Source organism: Notolepis coatsorum (assembly GCF_963971535.1).
Source record: "Notolepis coatsorum genome assembly, chromosome: 8".
NCBI classification, from domain to species: Eukaryota; Metazoa; Chordata; class Actinopteri; order Aulopiformes; family Paralepididae; genus Notolepis; species Notolepis coatsorum.
Window position 1 is genome coordinate 108568123 of NC_140172.1, and position 24099 is coordinate 108592221.

Here is a 24099-nt window from a genome sequence, read left to right on the forward strand (position 1 = left end):
ACAGATCTGCATGATCAATATATTAGTAAGACGCGTGGATCAAGTATAAGTAAGATAAGTCGAGGAACTTACCTGAGTCTGCTCCCATTGTGGCCACCTGGGATACACTGAAGAAGAGGTCGCCTGGGCCTTCTGTGGCTCTTGAGGAGGAGGGGGGGGGGGGGCTGTGGCTCTTGAGGAGGGAGGGCTGTGGTTCTCCCAAAGGTGTGACATTAGGCTATTGTCTTGATCAGCTACAGCTCATAAAGTTAGGCTGTGGTTAGACTTTCGTTTCATTGTCGATGAGTTTTGCCGCAACGTAGCGGGAGGCCAGTCACACTTTCGTTTTTGTCACCTGAGCACAGTGATGTAGTACACTGCCAAAGCAGTAGGTGGCAGTAGGTGGCGAACATGAAGGCAATTTTCAACCAATCAGAACTTGAATGTGCCAAATACACTTCCTGCAAAGAAAATGTCAACAAGGCGGGCGCCGCCATCTTTGCCTATTTACCCAATGCAGCACTTCTTTTTCAGCAAAGTGTAATAAAAGTGCAATAAACAAAACGGATACATTCACTGTGTTCTGCCTCTCATTTGTTGAGAAACAAAACTAACATCAACACAAGTGACCACCAAGAGCGGATAGTTTAGTCTCAAAAAAGATTGTGACGTTGTTAGCTACATTGTTAGCTGCATGCTAACATGGATGGAATATGCCATTATAACAGTATAGCATTGTGGCTAGAAGCTAACGTTAGCTCACGCTAGTTAGCCAGCACCAAACTGATGATATCGGGAGCTATCAGTAGCTAGATAACATTAGAGACAACGCCGTGTGTATTAAACAAAGGTGAATAGATGACTGGGCCATTTTGTTTAATGCTTGTTAAGTTGAAAGAGGAGCTTTGAGCTAACAGGGTCTGATAGCTAACGCTAGCTCATGTTAGCCAGTGGCAGTGCTCATGCAATCGGTAATGCTAGCAGAATGAATGGATGTAAACTTTATTTAACATATTGCATAATGGGTACAATACAATACGGCTCAATACAAACAATTGTTAAGGGAATGCAGACTGTTGTAGCTTGGACTGGGGTCCTTATAACAATAACTTGACAACACATGGTAGCTGCAGCTATTTGGGACAGCTCTGTCCCAAACAAACACACACACACACACACACTCTGTTGTCACCGGAAGGGCACGCAGATGGTATCTACTGCGCATGGGCGTTTTCGCAACAACGGCTCCGTGCAAATTACACGACTGTTGTCGGCGAGTTTTGGCGCTACTCCAAAACGGAAAACACAATTTAGCGTTTTCAGTGGGGCCACAACGTATCCGCCAAAAAACGCATTTCTGTGTAAAAGGGACAGCAAACGTATTCAAAAACGTATAAAAACGAGCACAAAAACAGTCAGTGTAACAAGCGCCCCCCGTTCATTGTCTTATCAAGCTACCCCAGGCTTTACATCCCAGTTTGGAGACCACATATAGAGGGTTCCCTCTCTCATTTCTAGCTTTAAGGGAGAGTGGGTGTGTCCACAAATACTCACTCAACTGTCCTGGGACGCAGACGGGAACGTGTGAATTCTTAAAATGGGCTGTATTCCCCTTTTTTTCTTTTTCTTTTTAAAGGCCCAATCCTTGATTTGCAGTTTGACGCCCCCTGTTGAAACATTCACAACAGTCCCGGTTTATACTTAAAGGGCTACTTCGCTGAAAGAAGCTGATTTATTTTGTCTCACATTATCCCAAAGCTGCTTTGTCCTGCAGTGACGTCATCGGAGGACACTGAATCCTTGTGTCGTGTTAACCCTTTCACTACCACAACATAGAAGTTAAACCATTTGTAGTGTGGTAGTGAAAGGTTAACATTCTGTAGTGTGGTAGTGAAAGGTTAACCTTCTGTAGTGTGGTAGTGAAAGGTTAACCTTCTGTAGTGTGGTAGTGAAAGGTTAACCTTCTGTAGTGTGGTAGTGAAAGGTTAACCGTCTGTAGGGTGGTAGTGAAAGGCTAACCTTCTGTAGTGTGGTAGTGAAAGGTTAACCTTCTGTAGTGTGGTAGTGAAAGGTTAACCTTCTGTAGTGTGGTAGTGAAAGGTTAAACGTCTGTAGTGTGGTAGTGAAAGGTTAACCTTCTGTAGTGTGGTAGTGAAAGGTTAACCTTCTGTAGTGTTGTAGTGAAAGGTTAACCGTCTGTAGGGTGGTAGTGAAAGGCTAACCTTCTGTAGTGTGGTAGTGAAAGGTTAACCGTCTGTAGTGAAAGGTTAACCGTCTGTAGTGTGGTAGTGAAAGGTTAACCGTCTGTAGTGTGGTAGTGAAAGGTTAACCGTCTGTAGTGTGGTGGTGAAAGGTTAATCTTCTGTAGTGTGGTAGTGAAAGGCTAACCTTCTGTAGTGTGGTAGTGAAAGGCTAACCTTCTGTAGTGTGGTAGTGAAAGGCTAACCTTCTGTAGTGAAAGGTTAACCGTATGTAGTGTGGTAGTGAAAGGGTTAACCTTATGTAGTGTGGTAGTGAAAGGCTAACCTTCTGTAGTGTGGTAGTGAAAGGCTAACCTTCTGTAGTGTGGTAGTGAAAGGTAAACCCTCTGTAGTGTGGTAGTGAAAGGTTAACCTGCTGTAGTGAAAGGGTAACCTTCTGTAGTGTGGTAGTGAAAGGTTAACCGTCTGTAATGTGGTAGTGAAAGGTTAACCTTCTGTAGTGTGGTAGTGAAAGGGTTAATCGGAGCTCAATGGGATGATGTAGATGAAAAAATAGCCATCTTTATTGCAATCTGTATTGATGTTTTTTTTATTTTTTACATAATTACTTAAACACATCATCCTTTTGGTTGCCCTAGTACGTAGTTGATATGTTCACCCTGCTGCACACACTGCTCCAACCCCCAATCTGTGATGTTATGGTGCCTGTTTGCCGGTACGATCAAAGTCTGTCTAGGGGGGAGATTGCATCATAGATATGACATGGTAGATTGCATCATAGATATGACATGGTAGATTACATCATAGATATGACATGGTAGATTACATAATAGATATGACATGGTAGATTGTGTCATAGATATGACATGGTAGATTGCATCATAGATATCATAGATATGACATGGTAGATTGCATCATAGATATGACATGGTAGATTGCATCAAAGATATGACATGGTAGATTACATCATAGATATGACATCATGGTAGATTTGGGTGGGGCAGAGTGTGCAGCCAAGAGTGTTTTTATTACCCTTTACAAAGTTCTCTACTGAAAGGCTGAGCCCTTGAGTTTTACACGGCTCTTAACAAGTCGCACTTTCCAAAGATCTATAAACATGTAGATGTTCAAATTAATTCCAGATCGTATCTTTTTAACGAGGAAAAAACGGCGCGATATATGCGGAGCATTCATGACGACAATAGGCGCAAAGTCCTATTTCTAGATCATGCGATATGCGTAGCCTAAATATTACACATAATGTAGGACATAGATAAAGCTGAATATAGCACAGACATCCAACCTTAGGACACCTAGCTGGTGCAATGGAACCCACACGCGTCGTTGGCTGCACTTCAAATGAAACAAATGAACAAATGGCCTACTTCACACTGAAAACACACAACTGCTTCACCAGCATAGTGTTGGAAAAGATATCCTCTGAAAAAGAACATGCATAGATTTGTTTGGGGGGGGAATATAGCTCAGTGAAATAATGAAAATGAAAAATATATTCATATATATATATATATCAAGGCCATAATATATATACGGTATATATATATATATATTTTTTTTTTAAATATATATATATATATAATTTTACTGAGCTGTAGTTGATACTACTACCTGGACTGTGACATAATGACATCACCACATTCCAACTCATTCACTCAAACCGAATGAGTTTTCTTTATATCGTGACCGAAGCAGGCTATTTTATAGCACAATGGCTGCTAACTGTGCATTGAAAATCTAGCGTTACTAAACAAAGGATCTGATGCTGTGCTCTGGGCCTTCTTCTTTTTTTTTTTATATATATATATATATATATATATAAATGTAATCATTTTTTTACAATCAATATTGTATTGAATTGCTGGGGAGCATTAGCACGATGCTAATGGTCAGTTGCCTACATTTACATATTAGCGCCAACGACACAATCCATTTTAACATGGACAAGCAGAAAGGACATTGTAGCTGAGGGGCTACACAACCCGGACTGTATTAAAGATTGTTTAGATTAAACCACTACTAAATATTATTACTTGCCAGACAGTACAGTTAGATAAATATGGCAGACACTCAATTGACGGCACGGGGACAAGGATATCAAGTTTACAGTATTTTAATAGTCATATCACTATACAACTGAATTATTACGTTGCTCTCTTAATAGTATAATGTCAGAGTATCAAAGTCAGGGGGAATGAATATTTCCTAGGTTAAGAATACTCGACCGGAGCTCTGCAGGGAGTGAGAGAAGGCGATACAGGGCAAAGCATGGTGGGTAGCTGGAGACGATGATTTCCCCTGTGGAGTTGTAAGCTCCAGAGGAATTGAAGAATAGTCGGATAATCCTGTGATCACTGAAGAAAAGGGGGTCTCGTACGGATCCAGTCCCTGTAATCCAAGTGCCCGATGGCAGGGTTAATAGCTCTTAATCCAAAGCCCGATGGCAGAGATGGTAGCTAGCTAGCTTCGTTTGTGCTGGAAGCTAGCCCGATGACTGTCTTCAGGGAGTAGTTAGATCCAAACGCCGATGGTCTTAACTATACGCTTCTCCACGTTACTTCGCTTACACAAGTCACCATACTGCGCCAATAATGGCTCTACAATATTATGGTTGTATCTAAGTAGCTACTAGCTTTCCGTAACGATACACCGCGGGTAGGTTTGTGTACAACGGTACCGAACGTATTACAATCTCGCCCGGCTGCTTCTCCTGTTCTGCTACTGCCGACTCATTACTTCCACTGCTCACATGTTCACTCGTTCTGCACAATCGTTACTGTGTTCTCGTTTCTCTGCTCTCGTTAGGTTCACACTACGGCTGCTTGCGCCATCTACAATATATATACTCAGACTGATTTCTAGAGCGCAGCCGAATTACTTGTCCGGAATCAATGCGCCTGCTAAGGGCATGTCTGAACTTGCCCGGACACGTCTTTGAACTTGTCTGAGGGGCGCGTCTGCTGGCGCCTCCAATGTCAAGGGCGGTGCCCAGTGAGGCGAGCGAATAATACTATGATGCAAACGGAAGCTTAAAGGTATATAGCTTATATATATAAACAATATAAAAGTTATACAAAATAATAAACGCAGATTCTCAGTATTAATCTGGACCCTTCAGAACAGACATGTTATGAAACTATGAAAGACACAAAAAAACACCATAACGGGAAAAATTAAGGCAAGCAAGTGGGACGATTTGTCACGATTAGATTAGATTCAAATGTATTTTCATTATACAGCACAGTACAACAGAAATGTAACCGTAAAGTGCAATAGTATGGAAGCCCTAAGAGGCCATACATTCATACATTTTATTTACTCCGTTTTCTCGTGATAACGACTTTTTATTTTGTTATCTCGACATAACAAAGATCGTTTTCTCGTGATAACGGATTCATTTATTTCAGGGGGGTACATACAGTACTGTTACATTTGTGACATACAAGATATGCGACATACAAGATATGCAAATATACAGTACTGTTAAACAGAGATCCTAACAGAAAATATATACATACGAGGGGGAGGAAACTGTACATTTGGGGGGGGGGATTGGACATTTACGGGGGTCAGTTTCGAGTTGCAGCCTCCCGCATGCTCTGAGAGCTCACTTTGATTGCGCCGCCTGTAAAGCTGAAGCCTTTGCTAACCGTCTTCTTAGATGACGCACACTAATGTGTATATTATCTGTAACAGTCAGCAAGGCATAAAGCTATTTCAGCCTGTCAGGCCTTGATTGAAGAGATATGTAACGCAATGATCAATATCCTCCTGCTCCTCTGACATTGCTACACTGAATGATGTTTCCTGCAGTGATTTAATATACTATCGTTTCGTTTTCTCGAGATCTAGAGAAAACGGTATTTGTTATCTCGAGATAACGAAACAAATTAATCCGTTATCACGAGAAAACGAATTAAATTAACTCGTTATCACGGGAAAACAGTAAATAAAATGTATGAATGTATGGCCTCTTAGGGCTTCTGTACAATAGTAATATGCAATGTACAGGTTATTAAACTAGGTATACAATATATAAATTAGTACTACTAGCCACGTATAGTGCTAATCAGATGCATGTACAGAGTTGTACTATTAATATGTACAGTGATGCAGGTATAAAGACAGTATGGTTGTAGTCGTACTAGCCAGCAGCATAACTAGTAAGATTAGGTAAGGGATATGTATAGATATAGTATCTACAGATATGAAAATGGATTATGTGCAGGTATGTACAGAGGTACAGACGGATGTGAAATATGAATAAATAAATATATATATACAAATAAAGTTATTATTATTATTACTGTTGTACATGCTATCATACAGAGTATATGGGTAGACTATAGTATTTGTTTTTTCATTTCAACCTTTATTTAAAATTATAAGCTTCTGAGGTTTCCCTAATTTACAGAAACGACGATTGTACAAATGTGAACTGTACATAATAAAAGCAATAGAGCATGAGGTCGGTAGTTACGATTATTATGATGATTGCTATATTTTTATTTTATTTATCCTTTATTTATCCAGGAATGTCCCATTGAGATACAAGATCTCTTCTTCCAGGGAGTCCTGACCAACACGGCACACAACAAGTTTCAACATAAAACAGGGCATTAAACATACAATTCAAATATAAATACAGAAGGCCATTTGTGCAGTGGCAAGGAGCATAATCACATCAACAATAGCATCAGGTAAAACAGTTACATGTTTCATGAAGGGCTAATCGTAGCATACCTTTAAAAGCATTTACAGTAGGAAGTGCCTCTAGACAAAGTTTTACTTGCAGCGTATTCCATAAAAAGGGAGCATAGTGGGAGAATGCAGCTTTACCAAGCTCTGACTGCATCAAAGGAACATTTAAAAGCATCCCATTTGCTGCTCGTCTGGTATTAAAAAAGCAAGTATAAAAGGACAGAAGTCTGGAGATATATAAGGGCAGCTTACCTAGCAATGACTTAAGGATAAAAATCAACATGTGTGATTGTCTTCTTTGGTACAGAGAGGACCATCCTAAGGACTGATACAAAGTGCAGTGGTGGGTGCGAGAGCCTGCACCCGTTACAAAACGTATGGCAGTATGGTACGCAGAATCCAGCTTTTTAAGCAGGGAGGAAGGAGCATGCATATAGATCACATCGCCATAGTCTAATACAGACAGAAAGGAACTCTGCACAATTCTCTTTCTGGCTTCAGACGGGAAACATTTCTTTAGACGGAAGAAAAAGCCCAGTTTAGGTCTAAGTTTTCTCAGTAGGTTCCCAATATGAACATCAAAGGCCATCTTTTCATCAATCCATATGCCCAGATATTTGTAGGATGCTACTTTGTCAAGGTATGTCCCTTCCAGTGTCAGAATCGGAGGGACAGCTGTATTAGCTCGAGAGCGAGAGAAGGTCATGTACTTGGTCTTTTTTGCATTAAGGACCAGTCTTAGCCTTAGCAAGGAGTGTTGCAGTGTATTAAAAGCATCCCGTAGAAGCTATATGGCCTGAGTTAAAGAGGAAGCCACTGTGTAAACTATTTGAAATTTATTTGAAGGATAAACCCCTTGAGATATGCTATCTCGTTTTCGAGGGGGTCCTCAACTGTATCATCGGCGTATAAATGAAACCGTGCTGGGTTTATCCCATTTCTTAGTTAATTTATAAAGATGGAGAATAAGACAGGGGCCAAAATAGAACCTTGTGGAACACCTTTGTTTACAGTAAGAGCAGCTGAAGTATAATCTTCTACTGAAACACACTGAGTTATTTCAGATAGATCGTTTTTAAACCAGCTCAAAGCCATTTTACCAAGACCTATGCAGCCAAGCCTCTGCAGTAGCAATGCATGATCCACAGAATCAAAAGCTTTAGACAGATCAACAAACAATACTGCACAGTGTTTTTTCTTGTCTAGTGCTTCAATTATGTCATTTGAGACTAGCATAGTCGCTGAAGTAGTACTATGGCCTGATCTGAAGCCTGACTGAGACTCGTTAAGAATATCATGGTCAGTTAGAAACTTTTTCAGTTGTTCGTTTACAAGAGATTCAAAGACTTTGGCCATGACAGACAGTCTGGAAATAGTGCGATAATTATTTAGGTCAGACGGGTCTCCGCCCTTTAACAAGGGGAGAACCATGTCCGACTTCCATGAGCTAGGTAATTCACCAGCACAAAGACTGAGATTCAAAATAGAGGTTATGGGTTCTGCAATCAGACCTGCAGCAACTTTGAAGAAGAATGGCTCTATCTTGTCTGGGCCTGAAGATTTCTTTACATCTAGGCTACATCTACATATGAAGGCAGACAAACCTGTAAAGCCTGTTGTGAGACATCTAGTTCAGTGGTTCTCCACCTCTTGTGTCGAGGACCCCCAAATTACTACGTGTTGGGCCCTGGGCCCCCATATGTTGAGGTTTTGTCTCTGGGCCCCTCATTTAAGCATATTTGTGTTTGGTGTGATGTCTTTCGTCGGGAGATAACCGTGAAGAGAGTGGAACTTATAGCCAGAATAGTCATTCTTATACAGTTTCTCATTGAGGTCTGAGTTCTAATCGATAATTTTGCTGGGGACCCCCTGGAGCCTCTTCGAGGACACCTGTTGGTCCCCAGACCCCTGGTTGAGAAGTTTCAAGTTTGTTTATTAAATATCACAATCAAATACACGTACTTCACGGTGAAATACTTTTTTTACTGTATGAAGCACACTCTCATAGTAAAAGCAAGTAAAAGGTAAGTTAAAAAAAATAATAAAGAGGAATACAGTACAATATACAATCGAAAGTAGTAAAATGAGTAAACAGTGAGGTACAATGCAGAAAATGAGGTACAAAACTTTGAGGTAAGGTGCAATTGCATATGTGGTATGAATGTAGTGCAAATCTCTTTAACACATCCAGCGCCAAAAACGCTGTACAGCGTTATTGCCCGCCATGCGTTGACCGCCAACATCGCTGTACAGCGTTTTTTAGATCAATATTAAATTTTTTCGCCATGGCATTCATAATTCATCCACCCAACCCCCGGTGCTGCAGCGGGACCCTAAATGGGACTGCAACGCCTCAATACCGCCGCCTGGTGGATGGTCGGGCGAGTTACACACTCAAAACCGGATAGTGTCATCGGTGCGTCGAGGAAATTCCTCCGGCAGTCACATCTCGCTACGGGACTACAGACAAACACTGGTGTGCATATGGATCGCTGCCATAACGCAATAATCGATATGATTTCGGCGTTTATTGCGCCATACAAACCGGAAATGGATCTAGGAGATCGGCGTCGAATAATTGGGATCTTTCTCCTCCAGTCTCATCGGCGCACGGTAAGAGGGCAGTAACGTTATTTTAAACCCGATTGTTTATTCATTTCACTGCAAACAGTCTGATCAATATATCAACTCATAGTAAATAAAGCCGTTACTGACGATCAAGGAATTATAAACGACCCCCCCCTTTCCTCCACGCATGATGAAGCATGATGTATACCGATCATATACATTTGAATTTTTTAATATAGCGTGTGTGGGAAAGAAACGCCAATCGATAATCGAATTATGCTTCAGGGCCTATAACTACTGTTTTTGGAATTACGGCAGAAAAGATTAAAAACATACTTATATTCTCGAAGGTATTAACACAACAATGTGAATGAAAAAATATAACGTTCCCACATCCTGAACGATAGATAATCGATGTTGAATGGGCCATAGTAATGTCAATATAGCAATACAATTAAAAAAGTTATAGCCCTGCAAAGAAGGTAAACAACTCCATAGGCTTTCAATGGTGGCAGACTGGGTACATTGATGGGCACAACCCCCGGCGCCCAATGTGTTAATAATAGATAAATATAATGTAGTGTCTAAAGTGAGTGTTAAGGTGAGAGTGTTTGTTTAAAAGTGAGTGTGCATGTGGATGTGTGTGCAATGATTGTAGATGATGGGTTGTTACATGGAGTCGTTGAGCATCCTGATGGCCTGGGGATAGAAGCTCCTTCTGAGTCTCTCTGTACTGGCCATGAGACTCCGGTAGCGCTTGCCTCACCGCAACTGTTCAAAGGGAACCAGTTAACCCTCTTTTATCTCCCCCCGTCTCAGGCTGATGCTCTCCTATGAGGAGCACCTCAGAGCGGGAGGTGCCGAACTCAAAGTCCCACAGTCTCCCGTCGTCCCCAAGACCAGAGGACTGAAAGGGAGGAAGCCGCTGCCGAGGGGCCGCAGACCAGGCACCAAGAACAGGGACAAGACTCTGTCGGCCCCCAGCCCCCCTCCGCTTCCCCCCGTAAGTGTTGTAGTCCTCGCTTGTTGTTGGGCTAAGTTGTAATTTCTTTATTTCAGATCCCCATTAGTCACTGCCTCAGCATTGACTATTCTTCCTGGGGTCTGGATACAAACATGTAAAAATCAAACTAGAATAATCAATAAAACAACATAAAATAAAACAGACATACAAACAACAATAGAATAGAACAATAACAAATATACAAACATAAAGAACAAATCAAATATCAATAAAACAACAAACGGAAACATCTCAGAGAAAACTAAAACTTGTTCAAAAACAGCTTGACATTCCATATACTAATATTCCTCATAACCATTAGACAAAGACATTCCAAATTAATACATAACCCAACACAATAATTCATTCATCAGACACAGATTAGACTTAACCAAAATCAATCTCTTTCTGCATTACAGCTTTTCTTAGTCTCTAAGTCTTCTTGAATCCAACGTTACTGGTAATTGAAACTAAATATTGTGGAAGTTTATTCCAGTAGGACATTGTAATGCTGGAACTAGTCATGGTTTCTACCTAAAGTGTTGTTCATGAACCTAACCCTTACCTTAACCTTACCCTCAGTGGAGGCCTCGCGCCTTCCCCAACATAAAAGAAAGATTTATTCATTCTTTTTTTTGGTCATCAGCGATGATTGTTGGCAACTCGGTACTGTAAGGTAATCGTTTTTTAAAGGTGCACTCGCTATAGAATTGAAATAATTTAGAATGAGGACAGTGTAGAACCCCCCCCCCCACGTAATTTAATGGTTGAGTCTAGTCTCTACGTTCCTCCAGATGGCAGGAAGAGACGGGAGATTACATTAAACATTGGTAATACAGCCGATGGCTAAAATGTTATGTTTCATGTCCTTTTGACGTTGCTTCTCTCTTTTTTTGTCCCCCACCCCCCCCCCCCTCCTCTCTTCCCCACCGTCCCCTCTCTCTTCTCTTCCAGGTACTCTCTCCGGACGGCGTGGTGATGAAGAGGGGCAGGGGCCGCCCCCCGGGGAGACGTAACAAGGCTACCCTGATCGCTCAGGCTAAACTCGTGGCCCAGCAGCATGCCAAAACCAAGACGTGCCAGCTGCTCCCCCAGCCTCCCTGCACCAAGGCCGACCCGGCCTGCAGCCTCCAGCACCATGTAAGTCTGGACGGGAGAGCGGGGGCATTCGGCTCCCTCCCGTGTTTACGCGGGCGTTGATGCAAATGTGAATGTAGTGTAACGGCTCCACTTCACGGCGACATATGCATAATGCGTGAGGGTCTGAGTGCAGCAGGGCACCAGCTACTATACCAGCTACACCTCTCATGCGAGCCGCATTCCTGAAGAATGACCGGGATACACTTTTCAATGGTGATTTTAATATTTTAGACATGCATGTATGTCGGAGCTTATCAAATTATAATGTTTCAGTACAGTGGTTAAACTGTTTGGCTCTGATTGCATTGCAATTTCAGATACTTTTGTAAAATTCTATGCAGTTTTAACTAGGTTTAGCGTAAAGGGGATGGGGGCGTAGACTACTCGTGCAGAGATGAGCTACAGAAAGCCCTCGTAGCTGCTTTGATTGATTGTAATGTTCTCTAACTGCACTCCGTAGGTCAAAGCGTTAGACCGTGGACACACTCCATGTAGTTTGCCGTAAAGGCACCAACATCATCTCGCAAGTACAGGGCACGTACATATACGTACGCAGACGGGACTGCCGGACGGTCCACAATCCTTTGCAAGTCATACACTCCAAGTACGGGTTGGAATCACCCAGAGGTCCCACAATAACGATATTATCTTACAATATTATCAACTGCAAATGATGTCCCCAATGGAAAGCTTTGTTGAAAATATATATACATCATCTGTTTGATCTAATCGGATGACATTCTCAGTCTGTTCACCTCATTCCAATGATTTGTATTGCAGTACAAAATCTTTATTTTATTTTTTTAAATCAACACATCGATTGCTGTATGGATTTTCCCCCTGCTCCCAAGTGTTGGCACTGGTACACTAATGGGTGAATGCTAGGTATGCAGCACAGACCGTAAAACTGGCTGGTGTACACACTTGTGCAGACATCCGCCATTGCCTCGTGCAGACATCCGCCATTGCCTCGTTTTAGTCTGAGCTGGACCCTAGAGCAGTGGTCACCAACCCGTCGATCTTGATCGACTGGTCGATCTTTGAGACTGTCCCTGTAGATCTTTCCATGAAAATTAAAAAAAGAATTTTTTTTTTTTTTTTTTTTTTTTTTAACCCTGAGAGTCCACATTACAGTTCTACTTTTGTTTTTATGTGAAAAGTGATGCTGCACTTAGCACTGACTGAGAAAGTACACATACAGTTCTACTTTTGTTTTGATGTGAAAATGATGCTGCACTTAGCACTGACTGCACTTAGCACTGACTGCACTTAGCACTGACTGAGAAAGTACACATTACAGTTCTACTTTTGTTTTGATGTGAAAAGTGATGCTGCACTTAGCACTGACTGAGAAAGTACACATTACAGTTCTACTTTATAAAATGCTAATTGTAAATATGTTTGTCAATGTTAATAATATGAGAGTCCACATTACAGTTCTACTTTTGTTCTGATGTGAAAAGTGATGCTGCACTTAGCACTGACTGCACTTAGCACTGACTGAGAAAGTCCACATTACAGTTCTACTTTTGTTTTGATGTGAAAAGTGATGCTGCACTTAGCACTGACTGAGAAAGTACACATTACAGTTCTACTTTATAAAATGCTAATTGTAAATATGTTTGTCAATGTTAATAATATGAGAGTCCACATTACAGTTCTACTTTTGTTCTGATGTGAAAAGTGATGCTGCACTTAGCACTGACTGCACTTAGCACTGACTGAGAAAGTCCACATTACAGTTCTACTTTTGTTTTGATGTGAAAAGTGATGCTGCACTTAGCACTGACTGCACTTAGCACTGACTGAGAAAGTCCACATTACAGTTCTACTTTTGTTTTGATGTGAAAAGTGATGCTGCATAAGATGACTGCACTTAGCACTGACTGAGAAAGTACACAATAGTTCTACTTTGACGTTTTAATGTTGGACCAAAGCATTGCATGTAATTAGAATACAGGCAAATAAAAGTCATTTAGTTTAAAGTACAATATTGTACTTTTTCTTTTTCTCTCAACGCTTCAATAGGTAGATCTTGCCTTCACCAAAAAAAAAAGAAAGTGATCTTGGGCTTAAAAAGGTTGGTGACCACTGCCCTAGAGGATGCTGGTCCACGTATTCTATGACTATGAAAGGGCCTCAACTAATCGATGAACCTTTCCATTTATAGGGAGGTGTAGTGGTTACGTCATTGCTGTTTCCGGCCGGTCCACCTCGCAAAATTGCAACGTATTTCCACATTGCCCATTTCTAAATCGTCTCGTTTAAAACAAATAAAGCATGAACATTTGCATGGTGTACCTTTCTGTGCGTATTCATCGACAATCTATATTTATTAATATTCGCAATTAATCGTAAAAAGAAATCGCCGAATTGTATTTAAACCAAAAATGCTTAAACAATAATGTTAGTGATGGAAGGGAACTCATTTTGTGGAAAGCTTGCCAATGTTCATGAGGCAGAATTGTTACAATAGCCGTTAATCTATTTTCCCAATGATAAATTCCTATACGGGTGGACCGTGCGGGCAGTCCAAAGTGATGTCAGACTACACCTCCCTATAGAGGTGGTTCAAAAACGTCTATGCGCTACTTTCAAAGTATCCAATGCATTCTCTAAAATATACCTAAAATAGACCTTACCTGTGTCAGCAGGTACTCAAAAATGAATAATCCCAGTAGTTCATCGCGATCGCCATTACCGGTGTGCATTGGGCCTGGCTAGAATACGGGAAACAATAGGTTTCAGTCGAGCAAATCGGTGACAGATTGCTGTGTGCTGCTCACTTTGATGGGGAGGGGATTCCTGCAGCCCGAGGCACTGATAGACAACTCGGAGACCCAGTTCAAAAGGTAGGTGATACTGCCACCTGTCGGGATTTGATCGTCATTTGATCGCAATTATAACGTAGGTAGCGGTGCCAGGGAGACACAGGGGTTTGGCGCTCAACGCTTGGATTTGAAACACGAGAAATCTCAGGTTTGGAGCAGAATGAGTTAATGGTGACAAAGATAAAGAAGCCTTCTTAACTCATTCCCCTCCAACAACGATTATACTCGTTATTGGGCGCCATCCTTTGAACGCCAACAACGAGTATACTCGTTATTTGAACGTTTTTCCTTTTTTTGATTTTAATATTCTATTCAATGTCACAGACCTGTATGTTGCCGTTAAAAGGCATACTGGGACGAGTGAATACTTTCCCTAAGGTGGTTGTCCTTCCGCGTTCGGTTTGCGCGGCCTGATTGGCCACTGACGCTTCTCTCAGTGCCCAATCGCGTTAGCCCTAACTTTCAGAACGCCTCTCAGTTCCACGCGTCCGTCACATCAGCTACTTATCTGCATCAATATACTACTAACTATCAACTAACTCTCTACCGCCGTGCATCAATATACTAACTCAATATACTACTAACAATCAACTAACTCGCTACCGCCGTGCATCAATATACTAACTAACTAGCACATCAATGCACTAACTACTACCGCCGTGCATCGTGCATCATATAGAGAGATGAAAACAATACGTTATTTATATTGATGACGATTGATATGAATAGCGCGTTACGTTAATATAGAGATGAAAACAATACGTTATTTATATTGATGTGATGCCGATTGATATGAATAGCGCGTTACGTTAATATAGAGATGAAAACAATACGTTATTTATATTGATGTGATGTCGATTGATATGAATAGCGCGTTACGTTAATATAGAGATGAAAACAATACGTTATTTATATTGATGTGATGTCGATTGATATGAATAGCTAGTTACGTTAATATAGAGAGATGAAAACAATACGTTATTTATATTGATGTGATATCGATTGATATGAATAGCTAGTTACGTTAATATAGAGAGATGAAAACAATACGTTATTTATATTGATGTGATGTCGATTGATATGAATAGCTAGTTACGTTAATATAGAGAGATGAAAACAATACGTTATTTATATTGATGTGATGTCGATTGATATGAATAGCGCGTTACGTTAATATAGAGAGATGAAAACAATACGTTATTTATATTGATGTGATGTCGATTGATATGAATAGCGTGTTACGTTAATATAGAGAGATGAAAACAATACGTTATTTATATTGATGTGATGTCGATTGATATGAATAGCGCGTTAAGTTAACACTTTGCATGCCACGCCCGAGATTATTCAGGTTATTACCCCCCGGGTTGAATGCCCAATCACGAGAATATTCGTTTGTTCTGTTTTTATTTAATTTTTTTGCGATCTGAAATCATATTTCATCAACCGTGTCTACCGTTGGAAATTCAGCTACTTCAGGCGCTCGGATGTGAAAAAAGCGCCCCCTATCGTCTCCCAGATGGTAATTCACCCTTTTGGATTGAACTCAATGAAAATGAATGAGAAAAAAAAAACCTGCACTCCACATTTTACTTCTCACTCATGCAACCGGCGTCTACCAGCTTCATGCTGGACTCTCGGAGCAGCGGGGAATATGTGTTTTACAGTATACATGGTGAATCACTAAAAGGAGCGATTTTTTTCTAATGGCGATCAGGAATTGGAATAATCCATTTGGATACCATCTGATCTCAGGTAAGGAATCTATGTTACCAGTCTAAGGATAATCAGACCCGTTTTCACGGATATATAAGCTTTTATGTGATTATGTGATATAGATAGATTAGGCGATATTAACGCTAACATTGAAGTGGTGCTGGGCATTCAAGGGACTAATAAGGAATTAAACTTGGGCAGTCAAAGTGTTAATATAGAGAGATGAAAACAATACGTTATTTATATTGATGTTATGCCGATTGATATGAATAGCGCTTTATGTTAATATAGAGAGATGAAAACAATACGTTATTTATATTGATGTGATGCCGATTGATATGAATAGCGTGTTACGTTAATATAGAGATGAAAACAATACGTTATTTATATTGATGTGATGTCGGAAATGGGCTGTGGAACTGAAGGACTTGGGCTGTGGAACTGAAAGCTAGGCGCAACGCGATTGGGCGCTGAGAGAAACGTCAGTGGCCAATCAGGCCGCGCAAACCGAACGTGGAAGGACAACCACCTTAGGGAAAGTATTCACGCTACTGGGACGCCGAGGGTGCAGTACCGGCCAGATCCTCCCAGGTGGCAGTATCGAGAGTGCAGTAAACCCTGTTCCAGCCCGGGTGTTCCGTTTAAATCACTCCGGGCGCAATTCTTTAGTACAGGGAAGCCTAGAGATTCACTCAGTCGCATTGAAACGGGTCCGGGCCCCTCGATGCATGTGTTGTGCCGTATTATGTCGTGGACCAGATGGACATCAGATGGACCAGATGGCGATCAAACAATTGGAATATTCTTTTTGGATTACCCCCGACCTCAGGTAAGGACTATCTGACGTCAATTCCAGCTTGATCCTGCAAGGATTTCGTGCTGATCGGCGTGTGTGGTGTTCATAACGAATGCCGTTACTGGCAATCAAAGCATCAGAAATGACCCCCCCCCCCCTTTATGCATTCATGATGAAACATAATACCTATTATATACAGTTGATTTGGAAATAGTAGCGTGTCCAGGGATGAAACGCCAATGCTTTTAGTAGAATTCACGTTGCGCCCTTTAACTCAACCTCCCAGGAATTAGCCCGGATCATTCCAAAACTATACTTATATTCACCACGGGATAACGTGCAAACGTATTCATAAACAAATGTATTCTTTTTTGCATCTTGGACAGAAGATGGTTACTGTCAAATGACCATAGTATTGTATCCATAGCTATAATATAGAATATAGATATAGCTCTACAAACAAGGTGATGCACTCCTATCTTTTAAAGCGTGGCCTAGCTAGAACAGGATGAGGCCGATAGCTGGCAGTCAATGTGTTAATGACAAGCATGTTAAACTAGGTCTAGTGCTGATCTGAGACCAGTCATAGTGAAGTGTACAATGGTTGTGTGACCTCAGCATTGATCCTAGATCAGCACTCCTATTCTTAGAAGTGCGATACATATGGCCACTGGCCAGTGGTTTTAAGTTTTATTACTCATGAGGTCCGTTCTGGTGTCAATAATGAATGTGTTAAACTAAAAATAGAAGCAGTTTTCCTTCATTCCTGAGGGCGCTGACTTTGGAGATGCAAGAGATTTAATCGCCATAGCTGCAAGCCGTTGGTTTTGATCTCCATAGCGGAGAGTCATTGGTTTTGATCTTGATCTTGATAGCAGCGAGTCGTTGGTTTTGATCTTCATAGCAGTAATTTACATTGAAAGGACCCGTCTCTTCCTACAGTATGTTGCTTGACCCCCTCCTTGTTCTCTACTTCTAGGTCATTAAGCCTCTTCAGAAGCCCTCTTCCCACCTCCAGCCTGTCTACCCAGCCCCAGTCAACATGCCCCTAACACCGGACCTCTCTCCTATGTCCATCCCCATGCTCCCCTTCCAACCCAAACCGGGGAGGGAGATTAAGCAGGAGAAAGGGGATCCCCTGACGCCAGCTCCGTCATCTCCTGGGACCCTCCTGTCTTCCCTGCCCAGGTTCCATGCCGGGGGATCCCTGGGTGGCTTTAGCCCCACTAAAGGCATGTGTCCCCTGGACATCTTTAGGACACGATTGGGCCTTCAGAGAGGCCCAGACAGTCCCACCATGATACTCCAAGACTCTGCACCGCACCCAGCCCAGCACCAGTCCTCTATCCACTCACTCCAACCCAAGATCGGAATCCCAGATTCCACCCATCTCAATGGGGACCAGCCCCAACCTCACCACCACCACCACTCCCACCAGTGCTCCGGATGTATTCTGGATGAGGGAGCCCAGAGGGGCGGCAGCAGGGAGGGGAGGAATCGGCCTCTACTGCCCCCTCTTCGAGTGCTCCCCCTGGACCTGGACTGTAGCGTTAAGGTCCGCCAGCTAATGAGGACTCCTCTGGGTTCGGCACAGCTCCAGAACTTCACCCGGCGTCTCTCTGAGGTGCTGTCACAGGACCTGAACAATAAGCCCCCGTGTTCCCCCATGACTCCTCCGCCCGAGCAGGCCCTACCCCTCAACCTCAGCAAGCGCACGGCTGTCAAGCGGCCTGGCTCGGACGACTTGGACCCGAGGGCGGCGTCATTGGACGGAGACACCGCACAGTCTTCATCCAAGAGGTCCAGGGTCGGCTCCCCAGAACAGTCCAAGGCAGAGGACCTGAGCTTGGGAGGGAGGGCTAGCAAAGGTGGACCAGATCTGGATCTGGAGAACCAGGAAGAACCCGCAGACCTGAGCTCGCCTAGCAGGATTAGGGCCTTCCTTCTGGGCCTGCCACCCTTCCAGGTAAGGCTGGAGGAGGACCTAAACGAGAACAGCTGGGGGAGACCTCCGCCCCCCGAGGCCAATCTGCAGAGAATCAAGGTGGAGCGAGCGGAGGAGGGTGGGAAAGCGATGATGGAGGTAAACGACAAAGAGGAAACCATGACGACGCAGTGTGGCCAAAGGGAGAAAGGTGAGACGGAAAGACCACAGCTGGGGGAGGAAGAGCACGCCATGAAAGTGGAGACGCGGATCATAAAAGTAGAAATCGGGCACGATGTCAAGATGGAAGTGGAGGATTGGAACGAGGAGGAGGGTAAGAATTCCATGACCAACTCCACAGACCAAAATGGTGACTTTGGTGGAGGAAAAAAGCCAGTGAAAGAAGAGTGTGACCCTGAGGCATCTGCTAAAGAACTGCCCGACCCTGTCTTACCCTCGCCACGTGCTTTGACCCTGACTCCGCAAAAGGAACTGCCCGACGCGGTCTTACCCTCGCCACCCGCTTTGACCCTGACGCAGCAAAAAGAGCTATCCGACCCTGTCGTACGCGATTTGGCTCTGACTCAGCAAAAAGAGCTGCCCAACCCTGTCTTACCCATGCCACCTGCTTTGACCCTGACTCTGCCAAAAGAGCTGCCCGACCCGGTCTTCCCCGCTTTGACCCTGACTCTGCAAAAAGAGCTGCCCAACCCTGTCTTACCCACTTTGACCCTGACTCAGCAAAGCTGAAAAAGAGATTCACGTTTATGCCCTGATAGAACCCAACTGGATTTTTGACTATTGTGTCAGGCTTGGGGTAAAATATATTTTTTCTTTTTTAATTCTTTTTTTTATTGTGTTTTTAGCTAATGTATAATTAGAAAATGATGAGCGATTCCAGGCTCAAGTTGGGTTTCACCCCTCTGGCTTGGTTCTGAGTGAAGACAGAAATTCTTCAGAGCTCTGAAGCTGTACTGTACACATGGAGCAGGGATGTGATCTATCTCCCAGGATTTCAGATTTCGTTTTTGAACACAACTTCTATTGGACGTACCCCTGATTTCCTGTTGTCCGGAACACATCCAGGAGACCAACCGCACAGGGAACACATCCCCAGGAGACCAACCGCACAGAGACTCATGACAATCACAGAACCTTTTTTTGTTTGTTCTTTCCTCACAACAGACTCTTATACATTGAGGGCTAGATCCACAAAGAATGGATTGCACGGTGCTAGTTGCACCCTACTTACAATTCATTATGAATAGAAAATGGGGGACCCTGGTGTAAACAAGACGAAAGTCTTTCTCTGGTCTGCATCCCCTGAACAATTGTGTGTATTGAGCCATACTGTATTGTACCCATTCTGCAATCTGTTAATAACATTTTCAATCAATCAAATTTGATTGATTGAAACTTTTATTAACAGATTGTAGAATACAGTAAGGCTCAATACACACAATTGTTAAGGGGATGCAGACCAGAGAAAGACTTTCGTCTTGTTTACACCAGGGTCCCCCATTTTCAATTCATAATTAATTGTAAGTAGGGTGCAACTAGCACTGTGCAATCCATTCTTTGTGGATCTAGCCCAGAGTCTTTTGGTTAAAAACCATGATCACCAAGACTACTCATAACACTATACATTTCTATTACATTATATATGCTATATAGATGATGCTATGCATCAAGATAGCCCTCAAGTGTAATCTGTAGTAGCTTATAGCCTTTGGTTGGCAGGTTGGTTATGGAGGCCGTCTGGTAATTGAAGGGTTGCTGGTTTGATCCCCATTATACCGTCAGTGCCAATACTGCCGCAAGTGCCCCTGAGCAAGGGCAGCGAACCCCCACGTATGTGTATCGACCTGCTCCAAGGTCGGGTATTGTAAAGTAGCTAATTGGCTATAATAATGTGATGCAACACAACAGTCAGTTGCTTGCAATATGTCATTGTTGTTGTATCTGTCCTTGTAAAAAAAATACTAAATAAACCTTTACATAGCCTACATACACATATGGTCATTTCTGTAGCTCGTTTTCAAATTCTACTCTTATTTCTGTAGTGAAATACTGTTATTTTTTAACTGATATTAAAATGTTTAGATGTTGTAAAACGGAGCAATCTGATCTGAACATGGATCTCTTCAAACCTTGCGTTCCATTTTTCTTCTAAGCTCATGGAAGCGTCGCTGTAGCCCCGAGAGATGAAATGACATAACCCTCCCTAGTCTTACACACACAGAGAGACGTGCCTTAAACCGCTTCTGCTAGATGTTATTAATATCTTAATATGCTTCAGTGTTCCCCTCACATGTTACTGTGTGGTGGTCGGCGAGCCAAGGCAGGTCAGATTGAAACATTGTTATTAATGCGGTGTGTTATTTTATCATTTTAGGAAATGTATTTGTGGCGGACCTGTGCGATATTGAATGTGGTGCCGCGACAAAATGAATAAATGGTAACACTTTACTTTAGGGATTACAGATAATGATTATTATTAACGTATGAACTAAATGGTAACAAAGCATTGGAACTAATATTAAGGTTGAACATGAGGATTTGAGAGTGAAATGGATAGTTATTTTAATGAGTGTCGTTGGGAAGCAAAGTAGAAGCCATTGTGGAAGGATTTCCCTGCACTGACTTGAATGATGGATTCTTAATCAATGATTTGTTAAAGTTCTGTATTTTATTCCTAGGTACTTGAATCTCCACTATGTAACACTAACACAATGGCACCCCCCGTGGCCATGAGAGGTAACTGCTCTGTTTTACACTTAAGACCAAAGGAGACCATGTTTTCCACCGCATGGTACCAGCTCACCTTGACCAACTATTTTCATTGGTTGCCTACAGCTCTCTGCCACCTGTTCAATGCCATAGTGAACCTCATTGTCATTGATATACATGAATTAAAAACGATTTGTCCCTAGTGAATCTCTTGGTTACATCAATATTCTGCTGTCGGAACGGTCTTTGCAAGTAGTGATGCACGATATATCGGCCGATATGGCAGTTTTTTTACACATCGGTATTGGTCCGATATCAAGATGGGACCGATATGAACCGATATATATTAAAAAATATATATATATTTTTTTTTAACTTGTTTTGGCCTTAAATAGTTTCAAAATATCAGTCATTTCTGAAAATAAGTTACAAAAGTACAAAAAAATATGCGTTTTGGAAAATAGCTCTTTATTTGATTATCATAAAAAAGTGTTTTCTATACAGAGATATCAACATCGGTAAATATCGGTATCGGCCAGAACAGCAATATTAATATTGGTATCGGACACAATTTTCATCTGTGCATCACTATTTGCAAGTATTTAATGTTTGCTGTTATTGCCTATTACGCCACCATCATCAGAGTAGCTGTCGCGTTTTAGCTAAATAGTGAACATTGGAAATACCTGATCTGTAAGTACGACTCTGCTTAGCTCACGCTTAGCTCACACAATGTTGTAACTAAGAGAAGTCATGCCTATTCTGCTCTTTAGCTGAGGCTAGCCTTTTATGTAGTTGTAATATGTAAAATGCATTATTGTTTTTGATTTCACGCCCCTGGTGGTGCCCGACCAGAGGGGTTGGTATGTGCAGCTTCTCTGGGTTTCCAGTTTCCTCTTGTTCAGCCGTAAGAAGCAATAGTTTTTAATGGAAAAGGTTTCAGGTTTATAATCATTTGGCTATTGTTCATCCTAAAGTAAAATGTTACCAAAAACAAATGTACTTAAGAAACACTATGTTTTATTACAACCTGGAAATGTCTCCTCTGTGAACTGTCTCCGTTATGTTCATGTCCTCTGTGAACTGTCTCTGTTATGTCCATGTCCTCTGTGAACTGTCTCTGTTATGTCCATGTCCTCTGTGAACTGTCTCTGTTATGTCCATGTCCTCTGTGAACTGTCTCTGTTATGTCCATGTCCTCTGTGAACTGTCTCCGTTATGTCCTCTGTGAACTGTCTCTGTTATGTCCTCTGTGAACTGTCTCTGTTATGTCCATGTCCTCTGTGAACTGTCTCTGTTATGTCCATGTCCTCTGTGAACTGTCTCTGTTATGTCCATGTCCTCTGTGAACTGTCTCCGTTATGCCCTCTGTGAACTGTCTCTGTTATGTCCATGTCCTCTGTGAACTGTCTCCGTTATGCCCTCTGTGAACTGTCTCTGTTATGTCCATGTCCTCTGTGAACTGTCTCTGTTATGTCCATGTCCTCTGTGAACTGTCTCCGTTATGTCCATGTCCTCTGTGAACTGTCTCCGTTATGTCCATGTCCTCGGTGAACTGTCTCTGTTATGTCCGTCTCCTTAGTGAACTGTCCATTATGTCTGTCTCAATGAACTGTCTCTGTTATGTCCATCTCCTCAGTGAACTCCGTTATCTCTAACATTGGCTGGATTTGCACACCTACTGTACTGGTATTTCTCCATATTTATATCACCCCCTCTCAAGTTGTGTTATTGACATCATTCTGACATCATTTGTCCGGTTTAGTTGAATAATTATAACGCCAGATGATCTGGTGCGCTTTTTTTTCTTTTTGTCTCCCTTAACTTAACGTTTCTTTTTTACTTGGCTAGTTCCATATTGTTTATTATTTGAATCTTGGTATTCTGTGAAACAGATAGCCTACTGTATGTATTCTTGTCTTTTTTTTACAGATAATGTGTGGGTATTGAATTTGACCAGCAGACCAAAGTTCTTCACTGCTTCACCTTTTAATGGTTTTCATTATTTGGTTTCCACACCTAGGATGGGATCAATGATCAGTGTTGTTGCCCCCCCTCCCCCTCACACACACTTCAAATTCAAATGGCAACCTTTGGGCGCGAGTACGTTTTATTTTAATTTTTTTACCTAGTCTTATTTATGTTCATAATGGCTCAACCTTTAACCTTTCGCTTTAGTGCCATTGTTATGCATGTCTTTCATTAGCTATGTTTATTATGTTAATGACAGCATAGCCGTCAGGTGAGAGAGCCTGCTGTGTTTGCAGGGGAGGGGCAGTATTCCCTTCTAAACCAAGGCCGCATGCTAACTCAGTATGAGAGTTATTCGTTTAGTCAAATAGTTCTTCCTTTTTTTTTTTTTTCTTGTATATTTAAGATTTAGTTTTATTACATGTTTTTTCTTGGGTTACTTTTTTGTTTTGTTTATTGATTCAACATTAAAGATCAAATGTTTACATTGTTATGCATGTCTAAAAAATAAAAATAACAAT

General features: G+C 41.9%; 1 protein-coding gene across 1 annotated transcript in view; it reads left to right on the forward strand.

Annotated features, from left to right (window-relative positions):
• The window catches only part of LOC311233812 (uncharacterized protein), a 59201-nt gene extending 39116 nt beyond the window's left edge, over positions 1–20085 (forward strand). The window contains exons 10-12 of the mRNA XM_084320838.1: positions 10287–10470; positions 11425–11610; positions 17933–20085. Coding sequence (XP_084176964.1) covers positions 10287–10470; positions 11425–11610; positions 17933–19627 — 2065 coding nt within the window. The 3' untranslated portion in view covers positions 19628–20085. The remainder of the gene's footprint in view (positions 1–10286; positions 10471–11424; positions 11611–17932) is intronic.
• Positions 20086–24099: the final 4014 nt, after the last annotated feature.